Raw genomic sequence first — 22,280 nt, forward strand, 5'->3', positions numbered from 1 at the left:
TTTTTTTCTGATGGGGAGTTCAGCTCCATAGAAAAGACTGTAAAGGTATGGCTCTCATACTACATGGAAGGGGGTAAAATTGGTCTGTGATCTTTCATTTTCAAAAGACTATGGTCTGATGTGTGTACGTGGCCTTAGTATGTGTTTCCAGGTCACATGAAGCACCGCTGTAGTCAGAGGAAGCAAGACATGTGGCTGATGATCCCTTTGCTAAACTGCAGATGAGAGAATGGGTGAGTGACGTGCTGCCTCATCCTCTTCCTAGAAGGCTACAACTATTGCAGTGGTGGGAACCAAACTGCATACACAAAATGTTTTGCTTTAGGCAGCAAAAAGTCTAACTTTTGTTTGTGCGTTTTATCTGCCTGCTGTGTGTTTTTCAGTGGAGCTGTAATGACACTTGATTACAGCCACAAAAGATCTCTGGTCTGTAGTATATAACAAATAAAAAATGATACACAGCATATGCAGATTCGGTAGGAGTCTGTAAAGTCAAACACAAGCCCAATAAAATGCAAATAAAAGATTTTATTGTGTGGAGTAAATCTGGTACATAAATAACAGCAATGAGCACTTGCTGGGTGCTGGATCTCTCCTCCACAAAGACATTATTCCCTTCAGGTGCATCAGTGCGGGATGTGGGTTTCCTGAGATGGAGAGGAAGCAGCTATACAGCGTAACTGCGCCACAGAGGAAAATCTGAAAATAGAAAAATGTGTTATTTACAGAATCCAATTACACTCGAGTCTCACAGACTCCCTGCAGAGAATTCGGCAGTGGAGCGACTCACCTGTTCGGCCAGCACACTCCTCTATCAGTCTGCGAGTTTTTATCCACGCAGGACGCCTCTTCTCAGTGACACGTCAGCATGTTATGTGAGTCATATGCAGCAGGCCCCTGAGAAAAGGCACCAGCGGTGATGAAGACAAGGAGCACACAGACTGGTGGAGGAGCAGGCTGGCTGGACAGGTGAGTCACTCTGTTGCCAAATTCTCTGCAGTGGCCGCAGGGACCACTATAAACCTGTCTGGGAGACCTGGAAGTCCACTAGCTGGCGTTAGGGCGGGGGGCGGGACAGAAACTAAGGGGCCCAATGCCGTTTTGGGGGGTACCATATCTGTCATTGAGCCTAGTCCCGGTCCTGTACATATGAAGCACCCACCCGCTCTCTGAAACCAAATTATGCCTTCTGGTCACTCCACCCCAAAACGTGATGCCAGCATGCCAAAAAGTGATGCTTGATGTGGCTACTGGTGAGTAGAATCCGAACATTCCAGAGAAACAAGACAGGATGGTGTTCTTCACAAGGTAGTACAGCCAAGTGAGTTTTTTCTACGGATTTTGCATAATGCAAAATACATAAATAATTGAATTGGAGAGTACATCTAGGCCAAGGGGAATGAGATCTCTATTCTTAAAAACTTGTGAAAAGCAAGAAAAGGAATAGTCTATCATAAAAAAAAAAAATTCATACCAATGCATAAAGATGCAGAAACTGGCAATAAACAAGCACAAAGAAACACCCGGCCACCGGGAGCCCGATCTGGTGTGATACCCTCTTGATAAGTTCAAAGTACAGAATTTCAGTGAAACTATACTCACAAAGGTGGGTTGCTCTAAAGAGGCAACCACTCGTGTATGCAGATGGAGAAATGCCGTCTCCACTCGGCCTTTTCCCGCGGTTTCTTGGTCGCAACTCCAAAATGAAAAGATATTTTCAACTCTCCTGGTGGGAGAGAGTGAAAAGACTCCTACCAGGTAGGATATAATAGATAAATTTGGAAAGTTTAGGAGGCGCCCAATTTGAGTTATATGTAAGTTATCAAATTGAAAAGTTAAGTCTGAATAGATTCTCCTGTAAGAGAGAGAATGAAATAAAATTTCCTCGACAGTATGATAAAATATGATTTCATTTATTAATTGCGGACAGCACTGGGACAACGCGTTTCTCGGCATAAGCCGCTTCCTCAGGTCCAAATGAGTGCCGGCAGTAACGCTCAGACAGGTTCAGAGGCGCCTGTGTATCGTTGTATACACAGGCGCCTCTGAACCTGTCTGAGCGTTACTGCCGGCACTCATTTGGCCCTGAGGAAGCGGCTTACGTCGAGAAACGCGTTGTCCCAGTGCTGTCCGCAATTAATAAATGAAATCATATTTTATCATACTGTCGAGGAAATTTTATTTCATTCTCTCTCTTACAGGAGAATCTATTCAGACTTAACTTTTCAATTTGATAACTTACATATAACTCAAATTGGGCGCCTCCTAAACTTTCCAAATGCATAAAGATAGTCAATGAAAGGCAAATAATTCTTAACTTGTATGCAGATAGTATGCAGCATGTAACTGAAGCATGGGACTGAGCCAAGGCACTTCCTGTTGAGTCTGACTGGCCCACCTCCAAGCTGCATGGAAGTTGCACGCAATTTACATGCAAGTCGGAATTGCTTTCATCTCATTTACTATCTCTATTACGGGATTCTCTAATGTGGGGGATGCCTGCAGCACATGACAGATAGGGTCTGCTGCACATGGAAGTGGGGCACCGCTAGTCTACTTTAGGGGACCCCGCAGGAAACCCCATAGGGAAATTCAGCTAACGTTATTGGGTGGACAGCACTAAAGCAGTGAAGAGGCGGAACACAAAAGGCTTGCTAATTAAAGCATGTATTGATAGTGGAGCCACACTACATGTTACGAACCATCTCGGTTCTTCATCAGGTTCTTCAATGGGTGGACAGCACTCCCTTGAACTGCTAGGTTTCCAATAGGTTGTAGTAAACTACGCCCACACTGATTGGCCAATCACAATGCTTTGTGCTGTAAGAGTGTACTGGGATTGGAGAATTGTTCCCTATGAGGTTACTTGCTGGGTCCACTAAAGTAGACTAGCATCAGTGGGGCTGTGCATGGAAAATGGGGGGCTGCTGGTGGGAAATGGGGAAGGGGAATACAAGACAATTGGCCAATAGAGGTCCAAAAACATATATCTGACCCTGTATCCAGTTCATTGTTATGATGATTCAAGCTCACCTTTAGCTGGAGCTTGCAGATGAACTTTGTGGTGGTGACGCCCCCTCAGGTGATGACTGGACTCCGCTTGCTGATGAGATCACAGGCTTTGAAATAAAAACACAAAATGTAATGAAGAACCAGTAAACTTATATGCATTATTACCCCGAGAGCAGTCAACTGTGTCTCAATATTTATTTGACAGGGAAACAACGTTTACTAACTATAAAGTTACTTTAAAGAGGAGCTGTCAGCCATATTATACTATGCTAGGTTTGAGGTAAACAGGGATGTGATATTTCTTAACCCCCTTAGCGTTCTGATTAGTTTTAGACTTTAGAGAGGAGCTGTCAGCCATACTATCTCAGAAAAAAAACACACATATATAAGTAGATAAATACTTGCTCTACTTACATAACATATGTTTTGCACCTTCCACGTTTTGATCTTAGTGATTTTTCTACAGTAAAAAAAGAGAAAATCCTTCTTAGCATTTCCCATTTTAACCACTTGCCGACCGCCCACAGCCGACGGCAAAGTGGACGCCGAAAGGACCGCAATACGCCCATGGGCGTTGCGTCCTTTCGGCATGCCGGGGGAGCGATTGCGTCACTGGTGACGCACGCTTCCCCCGGCAACTGGTTCCGCCCACCCGCAACGACAACCCGCCGGGCGTTCGGAAGCGCCGGCAATCGCCACATACAAGGTGTATTATACAGGCTGCCTCCTGCCCTGGTAGTCCCAGTATCCGAGGGACCACCAGGGCAGGCTGCAGCCACCCTAGTCTGCACCCAAACACACTGATCTGCCCCCCCTGCCCCCTGATCGCCCACAGCACCCCTCAGACCCCCCCTGCCCACCCCCCAACACTGTTTGCACCCAATCACCCCCCTAATCACTCATCAATCACTCCCTGTAACTATCTGTCAACGCTATTTTTTTTTTAATTCCCTAAACTGCCCCCTGGGGACTCCTGATCATCCCCCCCCCCCTCAGATTCTCCCCAGACCCCCCCCCCCTCCTGTGTACTGTATGCATCTATCCCCCCCTGTAATAACCCACTGATCACCTGTCAATCACCCATCAATCACCCCCTGTCACTGCCACCCATCAATCAGCCCCTAACCTGCCCCTTGCGGGCAATCTGATCACCCACCCACACCATCAGATCGCCTGCGAACCCGCCGTCAGATCACCTCCAAAGTGCATTGTTTACATCTGTTCTCTCCTCTAAACACCCACTAATTACCCATCAATCACCCCCTATCACCACCTGTCACTGTTACCCATCAGATCAGACCCTAATCTGCCCCTTGTGGGCACCCAATCACCAGCCCACATGCTCAGATTGCCCTCAGACCCCCCCTTATCAATTCGCCATTGCATTATTTACATCTGTTCTTCCCTGTAATAACCCACTGATCACCTGTCAATCACCCATCAATCACCCCCTGTCACTGCCACCCATCAATCACCCCCTGTCACTGCTACCCATCAATCAGCTCCTAACCTGCCCCTTGCGGGCAATCTGATCACCCACCCACACCATCAGATCGCCTGCAGACCCGCTGTCAGATCACCTCCCAAGTGCATTGTTTACATCTGTTCTCCCCTCTAAACACCCACTAATTACCCATCAATCACCCATCAGTCACCCCGTCACTGCTACCCATCAGATTAGACCCCTATCTGCCCCCTCCCACACCCTCAGACCCCAGCCCTGATCACCTTGTCAGTGCATTGCTTGCATCTATTCCCCCCTCTAATCACACCTTGAGACACCCATCAATCACCTCCTGTCACCACTTGTCACCCCCTAGCACACCTACCCATCAGATCAGGCCCTAATTTGCCCTGTGTGGGCTCTTGATCACTCGGCCAAACCCTCAGATCCCCCTCAGACCCCCTTCTGATCACCTCCCCAGTGCATTGATTGCATATATTTTCCCCTCTAACCACCCCCTGAGACACCCACCAATCACCTCCCATCACCAACCTAGCACTCCTATCCATCAGATCAGGCCCAATACAACCTGTCAACTAAAAGGCCACCCTGCTTATGACCGGTTCCACAAAATTCGCCCCCTCATAGACCACCTGTCATCAAAATTTGCAGATGCTTATACCCCTGCAGATGCTTATACCCCTGAACAGTCATTTTGAGACATTTGGTTTCCAGACTACTCACGGTTTCGGCCCGTAAAATGCCACGGCAGTATAGGAACCCCACAAGTGACCCAATTTTAGAAGAAAGACACCCCAAGGTATTATGTTAGGTGTATGACGAGTTCATAGAAGATTTTATTTTTGGTCAAAAGTTAGCGGAAATTGATTTTAATTGTTTTTTTCACAAAGTGTCATTTTTCACTAACTTGTGACAAAAAATAAAATCTTCTATAAACTCACCATACTCCTAACGGAATACCTTGGGGTGTCGTCTTTCTAAAATGGGGTCACTTGTGGGGTTCCTATACTGCCCTGGCATTTTAGGGGCCCTAAACCACGAGGAATAGTCTAGAATCCAAATGCCTCAAAATGACCTGTGAATAGGACGTTAGGCCCCTTAGCGCACCTAGGTTGCAAAAAAGTGTCACACATGTGGTATTGCCGTACTCAGAAGAAGTAGTATAATGTGTTTTGGGGTGTATTTTTACACATACCCATGCTGGGTGGGAGAAATCTCTCTGTAAATTGACAATTGTGTGTAAAAAAAAAATCAAAAAATTGTCATTTACAGAGATATTTCTCCCACCAGCATGGGTATGTGTAAAAATACACCCCAAAACACATTATACTACTTCTCCTGAGTACAGCGGTACCACATGTGTGGCACTTTTTTGCACCCTAAGTGCGCTAAGGGGCCCAAAGTCCAATGAGTACCTTTAGGATTTCACAGGTCATTTTGCGATATTTGGTTTCAAGACTACTCCTCACGGTTTAGGGCCCCTAAAATGCCAGGGCAGTATAGTAACCCCACAAATTACCCCATTTTAGAAAGAAGACACCTCAAGGTATTCTGTTAGGACTATGGTGAGTTCATAGAAGATTTCATTTCTTGTCACAAGTTAGCGGAAAATGACACTTTGTGAAAAAAAACACACAATTAAAATCAATTTCCGCTAACTTGTGACAAAAAATAAAATCTTGTATGAACTCACCATACTCCTAACGGAATACCTTGGGGTGTCTTCTTTCTAAAATGGGGTCATTTGTGGGGTTCCTATACTGCCCTGGCATTTTAGGGGCCCTAAACCGTGAGGAGTAGTCTTGAAACCAAATGTCACAAAATGACCTGTGAAATCCTAAAGGTACTCATTGGACTTTGGGCCCCTTAGCGCAGTTAGGGTGCAAACAAGTGCCACACATGTGGTATCGTGTATTTTTACACATACCAATGCTCAGTGGGAGAAATATCTCTGTAAATGGACAATTGTGTATAAAAAAATCAAAAAATTGTCATTTACAGAGATATTTCTCTGTTTTGGGGTGTATTTTTACACATACCCATGCTGGGTGCAGCATGGGTATGTGTAAAAATACACCCAAAAACACATTATACTACTTCTCCTGAGTATGGCAATACCACATGTGTGGCACTTTTTTGCAGCCTAACTGCGCTAAGGGGCCCAAAGTCCAATGAGCACCTTTAGGCTTTACAGGGGTGCTTACAATTAGGCACCCCCCAAAATGCCAGGACAGTAAACACACCCCACAAATGACCCCATTTTGGAAAGTAGACATTTTAAGGTATTCAGATAGGAGCATAGTGAGTCTGTGGCAGATTTCATTTTTTTTTTTTGTCGCAAGTTAGAAGAAATGGAAACTTTTTTTTTTTTGTCACAAAGTGTCATTTTCCGCTAATTTGTGACAAAAAATAAAATCTTCTATGAACTCACCATGCCTCTCAGTGAATACTTTGGGATGTCTTCTTTCCAAAATGGGGTCATTTGGGGGGTATTTATACTATCCTGGAATTTTAGCACCTCATGAAACATGACAGGTGGTCAGAAAAGTCAGAGATGCTTCAAAATGGGAAAAATCACTTTTGGCACCATAGTTTGTAAACGCTATAACTTTTACCCAAGCCAATAAATATACACTGAATGGATTTTTTTTATCAGACATGTAGCAGAATAAATTTGGACAAAAATGTATACAGAAATTTTACTTTATTTGAAATAGCACAGAAAGTAAAAAAAAACATTTTTTTGACAAAATTCATGTCTTTTTTGATGAATATAATAAAAACTAAAACTCGCAGCAGCAATCACATAGCACCAAAAGAAAGCTGTATTAGTGACAAGAAAAGGAGGTAAAATTCATTTAGGTGGTAGGTTGTGTGACCGAGCAATAAACCGTGAAAGCTGCAGTGGTCTGAATGGAAAAAAAGGCTCTGGTCCTTAAGGGGTAGAAAGACTGTGGTCCTCAAGTGGTTAACTGTGGCTATTTTGAAGCCAATCCAGATGTCATTTCCTCCCTTACTCTCCTCTGCTTGATTTGCCCGTTCTTCACTATAGAAAGTACATTGTCTCAGCGTGGGAAATATTGGCCAATCAGAGAGGAACAGAGGTGTGGGAGGGGAAAACAGGAGGGAGAGGCTTCAGCCAATCAGGCTGCATTAGTTAAGTCTGAGGGGAAGTAGAGAAGCAAAAAGGTCAACCCAGTATGCCCTGCAACTTCCTTTTTGAGTACCAAATGTTGTGTGTACCAAATAAGAGTCAGGTAAACTGGGGAATGATCATTTATCAACAAGAAAAGTAATAGTGATTTTAACTTTTGGATTGCCTGGTTAGCATCCTTATTACTTGTTTACCAGATAAAAATAAAGAATTCAATTTTGATTTTATGCCCAACAGTTACACTTTAAGCCAGGCATACACCAGTGGCAACAATAGGGGCTGCTGTGGGGCACGGAGCCCCTCTAGGGCCCGCTTAGGGCCATTTTTTGGGGGCCAGAGGAGTCGCAGCATGAGGAGAGAGCATGCGCACACATTGGCGGGGAGAGGAGACAGTCCCCCCCTTCACCTCGGGCTCTCCCCTCAGCGCTCCCCTCCAGCATCTATCAGCGGGAGCAGGTGGCGGGCAGGAACACATACCTTCATGCTTTCCACCGCCGGAGGTTCCTCTCTCTAAGTGTCTGACACTACTTCCTGTTTCAACAGGAAGTAGCGTGAGGCACTTACAGATCGGACCTCCGCGGTGGATGGAGGTATGTGTTCTTGCTCGCCGCCTGCTGCCACTGATAGATGCTGGAGGCGAGCGCTGAGGGGAGAGCCCGAGGTTAAGTGGGGGGGACTGTCCCCCCTCCCCACCAATGTGTGCCCACGCTCTCTCCTCATGCTGCGACCCCTCCGGCCCCCCAAAACGGCCCTGAGCTGGTCCGGGGGGAGGGGAGGCCCATCCAAATTTTTGCAGGGGGGGCGGTGATTTCTAGTTACGCCACTGGCACACACTGTACAGTTTGTGATAGATCAGTTAAACGATCATTGTCTTATAGATATCAGTTGTTCAATTGGGTCCACAAGGAGACTCGCTTCAGGTTAGGTTCATTGGCTATCATTCATAAAGCATGTGTGGTAAAAAATCTGGGCTGGAAAATACAGCATTCGATATTTTAGACTTCTGTGTGCTAATTCATTAAAATATTTACAGGTGCGGTAGAAATGCGGTGTTTTACCGAACTAAAGTGACGGTAATGAGAAGATAGCTGGCTGAGTTGATACATTAATGAGTAGCTGGCTGAGTTGATACATTTCCTACATGCAGAAGCAACATTACAATAAAAGAGGCATCCCCAACTTCCCTTTAGATGTGCATGTTTTGTTATACTGCTTCTGATTGCCCTGAATCTGCTATGAATCTGTCCATTAGTCTTTCTAAAGAGTTTATTTAATTGCTACAGCGTAGAAGAATTCCAGACATTTTACACATGCAGGCTTTCCGATGTGAAAACAGGTACCTAAAAGGTTAAAAACACAGCCTGGGGTATTTATGGGAAGCCTTGTTTGTTCTGATCGCTCTACTGCTGCCTGGGAAATCTGTCTCCATTAACTTTGCTGTTATTGCTCTCTTATCTCCTCTTCAAAGCAGGCGGTATTCTCTGTGCCATTACCGCCTGCTCTAATCTTTGAATTGACATTTACTGACATGTGTTGAGATAATCACCGCACAAGGCGGTAATTTACCTCACTGCTCGGGAATTTCAGCTTTTCATGCGTTAAAAGCGGTTATGAATTGACATTTTGCTAGGTGCTCGGTAAAGTCAGCTGCTTTCTGCATTACCGCATGCGGTAATGCTTTATGAACAGTGGCGTAGCTAAGGAGCCGTGGGCCCTGATGCCAGTCTTACAATGGGGCCCCCCAAGCACTCTATACATAACAATTGATACCAAAACCTGCCAATGGCAACTACAGTGTCAGGTAAGAAGGGAATGCACCCCCTATTGCTACGCCCCTGTTTATGAATAATAGCCATTGTCTTTCATTTGATTCCTGACACACCTTTACAAGACCACATAGTATTAATGTTAGTCCTACCTTTTCATCTTTTTTCCCAGACTTCTTTTTCCCGCCATCTTTCCACAGAGACTCCAGAGTCACAAAGCCTTGCAGACTCCAATCATACAGTACTGTTCCGGTTTCCTTGAGGTAAAACAAGTCAGGTTAACATACTGTAAATCATAAAGAGATAGATGTAAATGACAGAAAGCTCACAAGTACTGAATTATCTTAGAAATCCTAAATGTACAATGAGCTGTTTCATTAAAAATGTAGTTATTTTAAGGGATGGGATATTTCAGACTGGAATGAGTATAATGTGTCTATCTCAGGCAAGGCAGGGGCGTAACTAGAAATCATTGGGCTCCCTGCGAAACTTTGGATGAGCCCCCCTCCAGAAATAAACACAGCGGGCGGGGAACTCGCCTCTTCCTGGTTCCAGGCGACAACAGAGCTCTGTGTGCCTCTGTCTTCTATGTCTCCAACGCCGCTAACAGGGAGTAGAGTCAGCGGCGACATAGAAGACGGAGGCAAGCAGAGGACCAGATTTATCAAGAATGTCTGAGACAAAATATTAGTAGTTTTTCAGAAATCCATGCAGAACTGTCTCAGGCATCTTAAGAAATCATTAGATAGTGCAGATTCCTTCTTAAACTGTTAGGAATAGGAGGAGCTCTCAGACAGTGCAGTGTGTGAGGGGAATTGCTGCTGCTGAGGTAACCAACACACCTGCTGTATTGATAGCAGCAGGCTCTGAGGAGGAATTCAGCAGGTGGGAAGAGCACATCACAAATCATGTATAGCCTGCACTCTGCAATCATGTCTAGCCTGCAGTTCTACATCAGTAGAAATGCCAATAAGCACTTCTTAATCTGCATCAGTTTAGGGATGGATTTGCACTTTTCTTAACTGTAGTGCAGCTCTAGAAATTCATGCTAAATTGCCACTATTACCTAGGATTTAAGAAGGCTCTTATCATGCAGAACTGTTCTCTCTACTGTTTAGAACAGATTAAGAAGAAGAAACGGTCGGTAATGTGTTGATAAATCTCCCCAGAGCTCCGTTGCTGAAAGGTGAGATGAGTTCCCCGCCTGCTGCCATTATTTCTGGAGCGGGGAACCGAGCGTTGAAGGGGGGGCCGAGGTGAGGGAGACATTAACATTAGAAGTGACCGCGCATGTGAATCAATGGACTCCTTATCAAATGCGAAGATTCACATGCAGGAAAAAAATGACAGCATGTTTCACCTTTTCAGACACCACAAACACCATTTCTCTATTTGTACATTAACTACTGTGGAAAAATACAAACGTTTTTCACACAGCAAACATGACATGTGTGGTGTCTGGAAAAACACATGTTAAAGTCCAAGTGTGAGCCCAGCCTCCAAGTTTTGTAGACACAACACACTGAAGCCTGTCTTTGGTTCCCAACAGATAGAAGGGGGATTGCACAAACACTCTCTGGGTCAGGCTGGAGCTGAGTGGAACTATAGAACATCAGAGAACTGTGAAACAAGTGCAGCAACATCAGTAGTTTGCACAGCAGCAGGGACGGCAGAGGTAGTCACGCAGTAAGAGTATACACACTGCTGCCTTGTGCAAACTGGCCAAGCCTGGCTGACTGATTTCTTATTGAGAAAAATATGTAAATGACCATAGTAGCGGCCGCGAGTGAAGTATCACGGTAACAATACTTCACAGGACCGCCCTCATTTAAAGTTACGTGCGTTGCTATGTAAGCAAAACGCGTAACAAAGGAAGGCACAATCCTTTCATAGCAGCGAGCAATGCTATGTAAGGCAGGCAAAGCAGCGCAGCTTGATGAATCAGGCCCATTGTCTGCTGTGGAACTCAGATATACTGTCTTCTGTACAACTAGTCTACTGATTTGTGTGGAACGTCGCTTTTAACACCTAAGTGGAATAACTATCTACAGCATTAGATACTACTGTGTTGATTTAGATTATATTATCTAAACTAAATATACAGCTATTTGCCTTGAAAGTGGACCTGAACTCTTGCACAGGACACAAGGAAAACAAAGATTAATCCACTCTGTATGTATTTAGCGTTTAACCTGTCTAAGGGCCTGTACACACTGCTGCGCTTGCGCTTTTGAAATCGCATGCATTTTTTAATCATAAGGTCTTTTGAAAAATCATGAAAATCGTGAAGACCTGTACATACTGGTGCGATGCGATTTTTCTATTTTCATAAAGGCTTTGCGATTTAATAGTCGCATTTGATTTTAAAAACGCAGCTCAAGCGCAGCAGTGTGTACAGGCCCTTACTACCGCTCATCTGTGGCAAATCATAAGTTGTAATTTCATCTGCCTCGGTAAAGCAGCTAATTTGTAAACCCACGATGTTAAACCTATGTTTGATTCCATAAACGCAGGAAGTAGACACACTAAAGATTTATTGCAGGATTTCTATCAGCTGCAACAAATAAATATTTTTCTGAAAAAAGTTATTATACTGTTAATTACCCTTTAGAGCAGAGAGGAAATTTTGAGTTTAGGTCCGCTTCAAGTGACACATACCTCACAGTTCCCTTCTGGTCTTAACACGGTTCCCACAATCCGTTCCTCTAGTATTGAGCTGTTAGTTGAATATGGATGAGGAGGAAGGGGCAAACCTACTCACCTTAACACACCCACACCCATCCATTCTGCACCTTTTTTCCTACCACTCCCCACACCATTCAGTTCTCTTGCACCTATATTGCCATTACATTCACTTCAATAGTGAAGTTGTCCACTGCCTCCTGCAGCGAAAATGCAATGGACTGCAGGAAGTAATGGCAGTTATGTAAGTGGACAGTGAACAGTGAAAGTGCTAGGCTCTGATTCCTGTGGGTGCCCTGTGAGGGAGCTTGTCCCCGAAGCCTTGGCATTTGAAGGGATCCAAGCAGCTTTTATTCTGCAGTTTGTCCTGGTTGCTAATAGCTGTAAAAGCTGCTATTTCTCCCCTTCCCTCTGCCCTTATTTATCCAGTGGAAGGTGTAAATGTAATCAAGTGTGACTTCTCTAAGCTGTTTGAAGAACCACCCCACTTGCTGGTAAAAGCTTTAGGTAACTCATTGCTTATGCTAATTACAGCAATCCTTATCTGCCTGCTCTTTTTATGGATGGCAGGAAGTAGAACAATAAATACCTCTAACAAACATTCAAACCTAAAAAGAAGAGGTAGAATGGATTTTTTTTAGTGAGCCACATTGTCAGCATGCATTTTTTATGTCCCTTAAAAAAAGAGAAAGGACAGGCACCAATGTATATGTACCATAAAATTATTTATTTCAGGCAGATGGATTAGCCAGAGGAGGCCCCCAATGGGAAGCGCCCCCCCCCACCTTACAGCTGTTTCACAACGTAAGTTGTTTCCTCAGAGGCATCACGGAGGGTGCAGGGAGGCCGGTGACTGCGCCATTACATTGTTCAGCTTTGTATAGAAACACTGCGTCTGACGTCACCGGCCGTCCCTCCCATCATGCACAGCGCTCTCTCCACCCAATCATGTTGCTTTTCCTCTGCCCGCATAGTACATTGACAAACCACCTATGGCAAAAACTGGGGTGGGCGGGACAAGGGACGGCCAATCCCCGCTCTCCATTCACGAGCAGACCACCGGGAGGCCAGCCCCTGTATACATCCCAAATCTCCCACCACGGCCAAGTGAATACAAACCTATGTGGGCATAAACTTTGGGGGACAGAGCGCAGTGCATAAACAGCCAGAATGCAGGGGGCCAGAGTGAAAGTGGAGCAGATATAGCGGTCATCAGCATATTCCTATCACTGCACATTACAGCAAAGAGTGCGGAAGAAAGGTGCATACAATTCCTTAAAGGAACCATAATACCAGTATATCACCAAAGGTGTGCAAGGGAGAAGGGAGGGAGGGGAACCAACTAGTCTAACTAGCAATATACACCAACAGATATTAGAACAATACGGTACAGTTATACAATATACAAAAAATTGCACCTATATATACAGTGGCTTGCAAAAGTATTCGGCCTCCTTGAAGTTTTCCAGATTTTGTCATATTACTGCCACAAACATGAATCAATTTTTTGGAATTCCACATGAAAGACCAATACAAAGTGGTGTACACGTGAGAAGTGGAATGAAAATCATACATGATTCCAAACATTTTTTTTTACAAATGAATAACTGCAAAGTGGGGTGTGCATAATTATTCAGCCCCCTTTGGTCTGAGTGCCATCAGTTGCCCATAGACATTGCCTGATAAGTGGTAATGACTAAATAGAGTGCACCTGTGTGTAATCTAATGTCAGTACAAATACAGCTGCTCTGTGACGGCCTCAGAGGTTTTCCCAACAGAATATTGGGAGCAACAACACCATGAAGTCCAAAGAACACACCAAACAGGTCAGGGATCAAGTTATTGAGGAATTTAAAGCAGGCTTAGGCTACAAAAAGATTTCCAAAGCCTTGAACATCCCACGGAGCACTGTTCAAGCGATCACTGTAAACCTACCAAGACAAGGCCGTCCACCTAAACTCACAGGCCGAAAAGGAGAGCGCTGATCAGAAATGCAGCCAAGAGCCCCATGGTGACTCTGGATGAGCTGCAGAGATCTACAGCTCAGGTGGGGGAATCTGTCCATAGGACAACTATTAGTCGTGCACTGCACAAAGTTGGCCTTTATGGAAGAGTGGCAAGAAGAAAGCCATCGTTAACAGAAAAGCATAAGAAGTCCCATTTGCAGTTTGCCACAACCCATGTGGGGGACACAGCAAACATATGGAAGAAGGTGCTCTGGTCAGATGTGAGTAAAATGGAACTTTTTGGCCAAAATGCAAAACGCTATGTGTGGCAGAAAACTAACACTGCACATCACTCTGAACACACCATCCCCACTGTCAAATATGGTGGTGGCAGCATCATGCTCTGGGGGTGCTTCTCTTCAGCAGGGACAGGGAAGCTGTTCAGAGTTGATGTGAAGATAAATGGAGCCAAATGCAGGGCAATCTTGGAAGAAAACCTCTTGGAGTCTGCAAAAGACTTCAGACTGGGGCGGAGGTTCACCTTCCAGCAGGACAACGACCCTAAAAATAAAGCCAGGGCAACAATGGAATGGTTTACAACAAAACATATCCATGTGTTAGAATGGCCCAGTCAAAGTCCAGTTCTAAATCTAATCGAGAATCTGTGGCAAGATCTGAAAACTGCTGTTCACAAACGCTGTCCATCTAATCTGACTGAGCTGGAGCTGTTTTGCAAAGAAAAATGGGCAAGGATTTCAGTCTCTAGATGTGCAAAGCTGGTAGAGACATACCCTAAAAAACTGGCAGCTGTAATTGCAGCAAAAGGTGGTTCTACAAAGTATTGACTCAGGGGGCCGAATAATTACGCACACCCCACTTTGCAGTTATTTATTTGTAAAAAATGTTTGGAATCATGTATGATTTTCGTTCCACTTCTCACGTGTACACCACTTTGTATTGGTCTTTCATGTGGAATTCCAATAAAATTGATTCATGTTTGTGGCAGTAATGTGACAAAATGTGGAAAACTTCAAGGGGGTCGAATACTTTTGCAAGCCACTGTATACACACGTATCTACCATAAGGCAGGACGACCAGACCGATTTAGTAGGGCTTCAGGAAGCAACTCAATTCATTCTTTTCATTGAGTCCTAAATTCCCCAATGCATTTGTCTCAGCAATAATTTTGGCCTCCCTCAGCAACAATAATTTTTCTCGATTCCCACCTCTGTGGGGAGTTTTCACACAGCTCAGACCCACAATCTTTATCACTGAGACATCACCTCCATGGACATCATTAAAATGCTCAATTACCCTTGGACAACCATGTCCAGAATCGATAGATCTCTTGTGCTCCTGGAACTTTTCCCTCATCGGCCTGGTCGTCATGCCCACATAGAATCTCCCACACGTGCAATAGAGGGCATACACAACAAACCCTGTACTACAGGTAATAAAGTCCTTGACTGTAAAAAGTTTCCCGCATTTTTTATGTGCTATTGGTATGCCCTGGGGGCTAAAAATGGTGCTTGGTTCACTTTAACTACTTAAGGATACAGGCTTAAACCCCCCTATTGACCTGGCCATTTTTTACTAATTAGGCCACTGCAGCTTTAAGGCCTCACTGCACGGCCGTACAGCTCAGCACACACGTGATTCCCCACCCCCCCTTTTCTGTCCACCAACAGAGCTTTCTGTTGGTGGGCTGTGCTCACTCCCAAGATGTTTATTTTTTTTAAATAAATATTTATTTTTTCAACAATAAATGTTTTTTTTTCTAAAAATATTCTCACAACTGTCATTTCTAACTAGGTGTTTGGATCAGAAAGAGAATAGTAAAGGTGCAATACTGTACAGAAGATGGTGTGAGGACTCTGAGTATAGTGAATATGAAAATAGTTCTTTGTTTTTAAACATGAAGCTGTATTGTACACTGCATCTTGTAATGGCAAGCCATACATAACAGGTACACATGCCAGAGAGAGAGAGCTCTAGAGTCTTCTAAAACCAGCTAATCTGATGACATACTTTCAGGTAGGATTAACTGTGACAAGAAGCCTCTCGTGTCCTGAAAATCCCAAGTGAACTCTGCTTCACAACTGCAAAGCAACTGTATTATCTCTAGTGGGTGGCACCTGCTTGGTTACCCGCTACATCCTGCTGTGTCACGCCATACAAGTATGAATTCTAAATGTGGTCATGTAAAATTCTTCAACATTTTCATTGTGATATTTTCCTAATTGTGCCTTCTTTGTAGCTTAATCACGGTCTCATACATCTTGGTTAATTGTGATAAAATGTGCACCTCATAGTTTCATAGTAAATTTGGTGCATATTTTATTCCCAGTATTTATATAAGGCAGACACATTATGCCGCACTTCACAGAAAACCTCAAACTGATCACTTCTATCCTTGCTCCTCAGAGAGACTGCACTAAAAATAAATAAAACAATCTCCGCGCAAAGAGCTACAAAAGCCCCAGAAGCTGCCCAGAAGTTAAGTCCTTCAGAAAGACTTCATAATGACATACATTAGCGGAAGTTACGTCACGTCGATCTGAACGCGCGGCTTGATGCGCTGGCGGCGTCTAAGATGGAGGTGAGAGGGTATTTAACACTCACCCGGGTTGCCATTCCGTTGAGAAGCCCCTGAGGACGCGTGAGCGAAACCTAGGTCGGGCGGAACGGATGGCAGAGGGGAGACTGGCACCCTGCAGATTTACTTGTTATACGCTGTGTTTACTGAGGGTCCCTGTAACAAGGGCCCTTATGTGAGTATTTGTTTACATTTTATATTCAATAAAGTGCTTGTTTTAAATGATTACGGAGAGCACTTAGATCTTTGTTTTGCTTTATGATTCTATACCCTTATATGCGGAGGACATCTTCCAAGAAGGAGCATTTGGAATTGCAGAACGTGGAAATCAGAGATCGTTGGGGATATTGACTACACACACGCTTAGACCTTATAATTTGGGTCTTACAGGAAGCTGGTAAGCCTGCACTGTGAGGGGTGTTGGTGGCGGATCCCTGAATTAAGAGACCTTGTAGCGCTGAAGTTTTGGATGTAGAGAGACTGCACTGTCCGATGTATGTGCATAAAAAGGGGTGCCAGGAAATTTGGGCACCCAATTTCGGCTAGTAGAAATAAGACATAGGTTTTAAAAGTGTACATTACTGTCATAAAAGATCTGTAAGTAATACAGATTTTTACGGCAACTTAACCTAACTCTATTCTCACACAGAACCCTCCGATTCCTAACTTTAACCGCCCCCCCCCCCCATGCCTAAGCCTTAAAAACTCCCCCCACACCTAACCTTAACTCCCCACACCTAATGTTAACAGATCCCCAACCCCAATAACAATAGTGTTAGGGCAGCACCAGGCGCCATTGTAAATTGCGTCTGTACTGTGAAATTTAGGTTCTCGCGTCCACCGATAAATAGCAGCTGGCCCGAGGGCGTTGCGGGCGACCAAATTTCACAGTAAAGCCGCAATTTAGAATGGGTCAATGGTGGCTCCCTAACACTACTGTTATAGCCCAAGTCTCTGCCGATAGCGGCCTTTCAAGTTTCCTGCCTTGGTTTTATGTCTCCATACATCTGTTGTACTTTACTGTAGAATCATAACGCATGGTTTATGATAAAAATACGCACATGCATTGCGATTTCCATTTATTGCAATGAATGGAATCGCAATTGCATCCCCCAAAATCATATAGAAATAAAAGTGCCGTGCGTTGCGCCATGTCCACTGATATCTATTGGGCAGATGCTATTGCATAAAGTAAACCAGAGATAAACATAACTAAAGTTTTGATACTTACCCGGGGCTTCCTCCAGCCCCATAAGCTCATCTGAGTCCCACACCGTCCTCCCGCGGTCTGCCATTCAGCTGCATGTGCGGAAGGTCCACGCATGCGCAGAAGACCCAGACTGTATGCGACTGAGGTATTACCGGGGCTGATCGTGGCTGAATGGCAGACCGCGGGAGGACGGCGTGGGACTCAGATGAGCTTATGGGGCTGTAGGAAGCCCCGGGTAAGTATCAAATCTTTAGTTATGTTGATCTCTGGTACACTTTAAGTTTGCTTAAGACTGAGGGTCCTTTAAATATTTTGCTGTGGGGTCCCATAATTTATAATTATGCCCCGTGCCATGTTAGAAATTGGTGGGTTTTGTAATGTATGGTTACACTACAATAGGCAGCTGCAGACACAGGCACGCACATTTAGGGCCCATTCTCACTTAGGCAATTAGCAGGCGATTCCCATTAATCACTGAAGCAATATTAACCTATGGCAGTGATCTCACTGCCGCAATTGCCATCAAATGCGTGTGTTTTGCGATTAGCGGCAATCGCAAAATGTGTTCCCTGCAGCATTTTGCCGTGATTTAGGAGCGATCGCGATACAGTGCTTATAAAAGCGATGATCGCGATTGCTCTGAATCGCGGGCGTATACAGTGATTTTACCGCGCTAATCGCAGTAAAATCACCCGCTCACATTTTTCGGTTTAAGTGTGAATGGGCCCGAAGTGGCCCCTAACAATTCACAGAAATGAGCAGCTCATATTGGGAGAGCCATCTGGGATAAGGGACACGTTTCCAGTCACTTCCTTTGTTTATTTTAATACTGATGAGCTTCTGCTTTGAATCAACTAGGCCTCAACTCATATCTCATCGTAGTAAAGCATCCCTTTTCACAAACCTCCACATGACCTATTAGATTCTGGCAGTGGCTCAAAGTAATATCAAACGGCCGGTTCATTAAGCCAAACATGAACAAAATACCACCAAACAAACAGTGCTGTGTTCTGCTGCCTCAGACAATTAGCATTTTGTCTGTTCAGCTACAGCAGACACAGATCACTCTTCATTCTAAATCAAAGGTCTACATAAAACCAGCTTGGAGCTGGAGTAAGTGAAGAATTAATCAGTCAAATCTACATTTGAATCATGTGCTCCGGGGAGGGGGGGGGGGGGGGGGGGGGGGGGGGTTGTGACTGCATGATGAAGACTTGTACCACAGAAAAAAAAGCAGGTGATCATCCAATTCATGAACATGAACCCAGCAGAATAGTGTGTCTGAGTTTCACAGCAAACGTTTATAAAATAGCACTGAGCATATGATGATTAAGTATGTAGTTTGAGATAAGCTACAATGAAAACTGAATATCGACATAATTTGTTGTTCCAGAGATGTGCACAGAAAGTCTACTGCTGCAGGGCTCATTCACGCTATCGGAGTTGCAACGAGTTATGACGCACTGCACATAATGTGCGATAAACAAGGTAACATGAAAGTCTATAGACTATCATTTAACATTCACTGTGCAGCAGTGAGTTGCTGAGCAGTGCATTCCAATGTGAGGGGAGTGATAAAATCGCACTATGCATGTGCAGTGCCCACTAATAATAGTCTATGGGCAGCGCATAGTACTGCATGCTACGTGCGTTTCAGCGCATGGACCATGCAGATAAGCCCAGCTGAATCATCTGGTTTCCTTTCCTTCTACATCGCTTCCCCAGGAACAACAAGAAACCACAGAGGTTTGACAATGCATTAAAATGCGTGGAAAGACGCAATGAAATGCACAAAAAACACACTGACAAATGCATACATTTTTACATGCATTTTAAATGCATTTACTGGTGTGAACGAGCCCGGTGGGGTGTGGGGGTGAAGTGAGAGGGATAGGGAGGCTGCATAGTTATTTCAATTGCCTTGCAGTCCTGCTGATTTTTCTGGCATCAGTAGTATCTGGATGCAGCCAATCCAGTCAGACTTCAGTCAGAAACATCTGATCTGCATGATTCATAAGGGGCTATAGCTAAGGGCTCGTTTCCACTAAGTGCAAATCCGCAATGCAAATATTTGCATTGAAACTGTAACCGATGTATGTCATAGGAGTAATTTCCATTGAATGCGAATTTGCTATTGCGGTGCAACACAGAAAAAATATGGATTGCTCGCTGCAGATTTCTGCAGAACACATCTGTTTCCTATATAATGATTGATAGCCACATATGGAATGCAGAAAATATGCATACAGTAAAACATATGCAGAATGCAACATGCTAGTGGAGATAGTATTAAAGGCAAGAGATAAGCAGGACAGCCAGGCAATGTGCATTGTTAAAAAGGAAATGATTATGGCATATCCATATCACTCATACAGATTATACTGACCAAGGTTACCTTTGGATTAAGTTATTCCAGTTAATAATATCAATATACAGTATATGTATATACAAACACATACGCACAAGTATGCTGAACATTTGGGAATAGCAACAGTCCCATCAAGTGCTTGCTTTATGGCTCCTTCATGTAACAGTGTAAACTGGGGCTATGCTCTTGGACTATAAGTCAGTCTGCTTACAGGCTCCTACCAGAATGGTTAGTCTGCAGGGAAGGTGCAGACTAACCATTTTGGTGCTTTGATAAGGCTCTGGGCAGGAGGACTTTCCAATTACAGGAAATGCACACAGTTCTGTAAAGGAGACCATACACTGGTCCTATTTTTTTAATCCATATCTGGCCGATTCAATCATTTCATCAAATCTGGTAGAAATTGCTACTACTAACGTCTCCAGAACGATTTTTGTCTGTAATCAGTTTGGTTGATCACACCGATCTAAAGGTTTCGCTTGACCGGCAGCGGGTCGGGAGCACGTCGCTAGGGGCATTGGATTCCATGATGAGCGGATGAGGTATGCATTGAAGCTTACAATCACCTGTCCACCTCATCCTGTCTCTTCTCTCCACTGCCAGGTGCTCCTCACTTTCTCTTCTCTCCCAGGGTGCCTGTGTCTCGTCACGTACGATGAGGGACAAGCACTAGAGACCTCTAGTGGTCACATAAGTTATGTGGCGCAGTGCCCCTAGTGTTTGGCTCCACTAGCATTTGTCACGGGACGCTGCGTATGCAGTAGAGAAGACACAGAGAAGTGCTCAGCTGTGGAGAAAAGGCACAGACTGGAGTACAGGCGAGTGTAAGCTTCGCTGCATGGCCCAGGAAGGGGTAAATGGGGGACTGGAGGACCTGGCAGTCAGTGCACACTGATTTTTTTAATAGAGTTCATGCTAAAATGTATTGAAAATCTGTGTACAGTGTGTGGAGGTAAATCAATCTGATAGATCCCTCTCTGATCAGGTAGTGATCATCTGTTGGTCACTTTGAGCAGTGTATTGCCAGCTTTACCTGAAAGCAAGCAGATCTGCAGGCAGCCAAGAGAGGAGAGTGGAAAGCAGCAGCGCTCTCAGCTAGCCTGTATGGCAGGGATAAGCCTGGAGAACAGCTTTAAAAAAATGTGATTTTTCTAATCCTAGTATTACACTGTTTCAATTAAACAGCATAGAGGGAGATTTGATTATGGAGCCGAGGCCCCGCCACATATGGAGAAGCACAAATCTAATTAACAGGGAGCATGACTCATGTAATCATGTCTGGACTTAAATGGATTGCTTTCTAAGTAGGACATTCACTATCAGGGGGTTATGCAGCAGTGTCCTGATCCTAGACTTCCACTAGCACAAGTAGCTCAGGGTTCCTCTCAAAGTGGACCTGAACTCTTGCACAGGACGCAAGGAAAACATAACAGAAATGGACCCTGTATGTATTTAAAGAAGTGATCAGGCAAAGGAAAGGAAAGCCGATTTACTTACCTGGGGCTTTCTCCAGCCCCTTGCAGCTCTCTGTCCCACTCTGACAGCTCCGTTCGCAGCCGCTGACCCGGGGTCCCCGCACGGCACAGAGGAGTCCTTACTGCACCTGTATGAAGTGCTGCTGTCAATCAAGCACACATTATCCACGGCGTACTGCGCAGGCACAGATCTACTGTCTACTGTCAGCGTAGGACAGACAGCTGCAAGGGGCTGGAGAAGTAAATCGGCTTTCCTTTCCTTTGCCTGATGACTCCTTTAAAGAGTTTAGCCTGTGTAATCCCCCCTCATTTGTGTCTAATAAGCAGATAAGCCCATTTGAAAGTACAGGCTGTAAACAATATGTCTGCTTCCATGAATCAGGAAGTAGGAACTGTGCAGATTTATTTTAGGATTTGTATCAGCTGTAACAAGGAAATGTTTTTTGTTTAAAGGTTATTGTGCTGTTGTGTATCTTTTAGAGCAGAGAGGAGTTCTGAGTTCAGATCCACTTTAAAGCAGTAGAGCCAGCCATACTATCCTAGGAAAAAAACACATATGAGTAGATAACTATGTGTTCTACTTACATATGTATTGTACTGCCCATG

At 44.4% G+C, this 22,280-nt stretch overlaps 1 protein-coding gene across 1 annotated transcript in view; it reads right to left on the bottom strand.

Annotated features, from left to right (window-relative positions):
• Window positions 1–508: 508 nt before the first annotated feature.
• Window positions 509–22,280, bottom strand: part of APOO (apolipoprotein O) — a 104,724-nt gene continuing 82,952 nt past the window's right edge. Inside the window, exons 7-9 of the mRNA XM_068270060.1 lie at window positions 9,550–9,654; window positions 3,034–3,119; window positions 509–699 (exon numbers count right to left, since the gene is read on the bottom strand). Of these exons, the coding sequence (XP_068126161.1) occupies window positions 3,036–3,119; window positions 9,550–9,654 (189 nt within the window). The 3' untranslated portion in view covers window positions 509–699; window positions 3,034–3,035. The remainder of the gene's footprint in view (window positions 700–3,033; window positions 3,120–9,549; window positions 9,655–22,280) is intronic.

Source organism: Hyperolius riggenbachi, chromosome 2, assembly GCF_040937935.1.
Source record: "Hyperolius riggenbachi isolate aHypRig1 chromosome 2, aHypRig1.pri, whole genome shotgun sequence".
NCBI lineage: Eukaryota > Metazoa > Chordata > Amphibia > Anura > Hyperoliidae > Hyperolius > Hyperolius riggenbachi.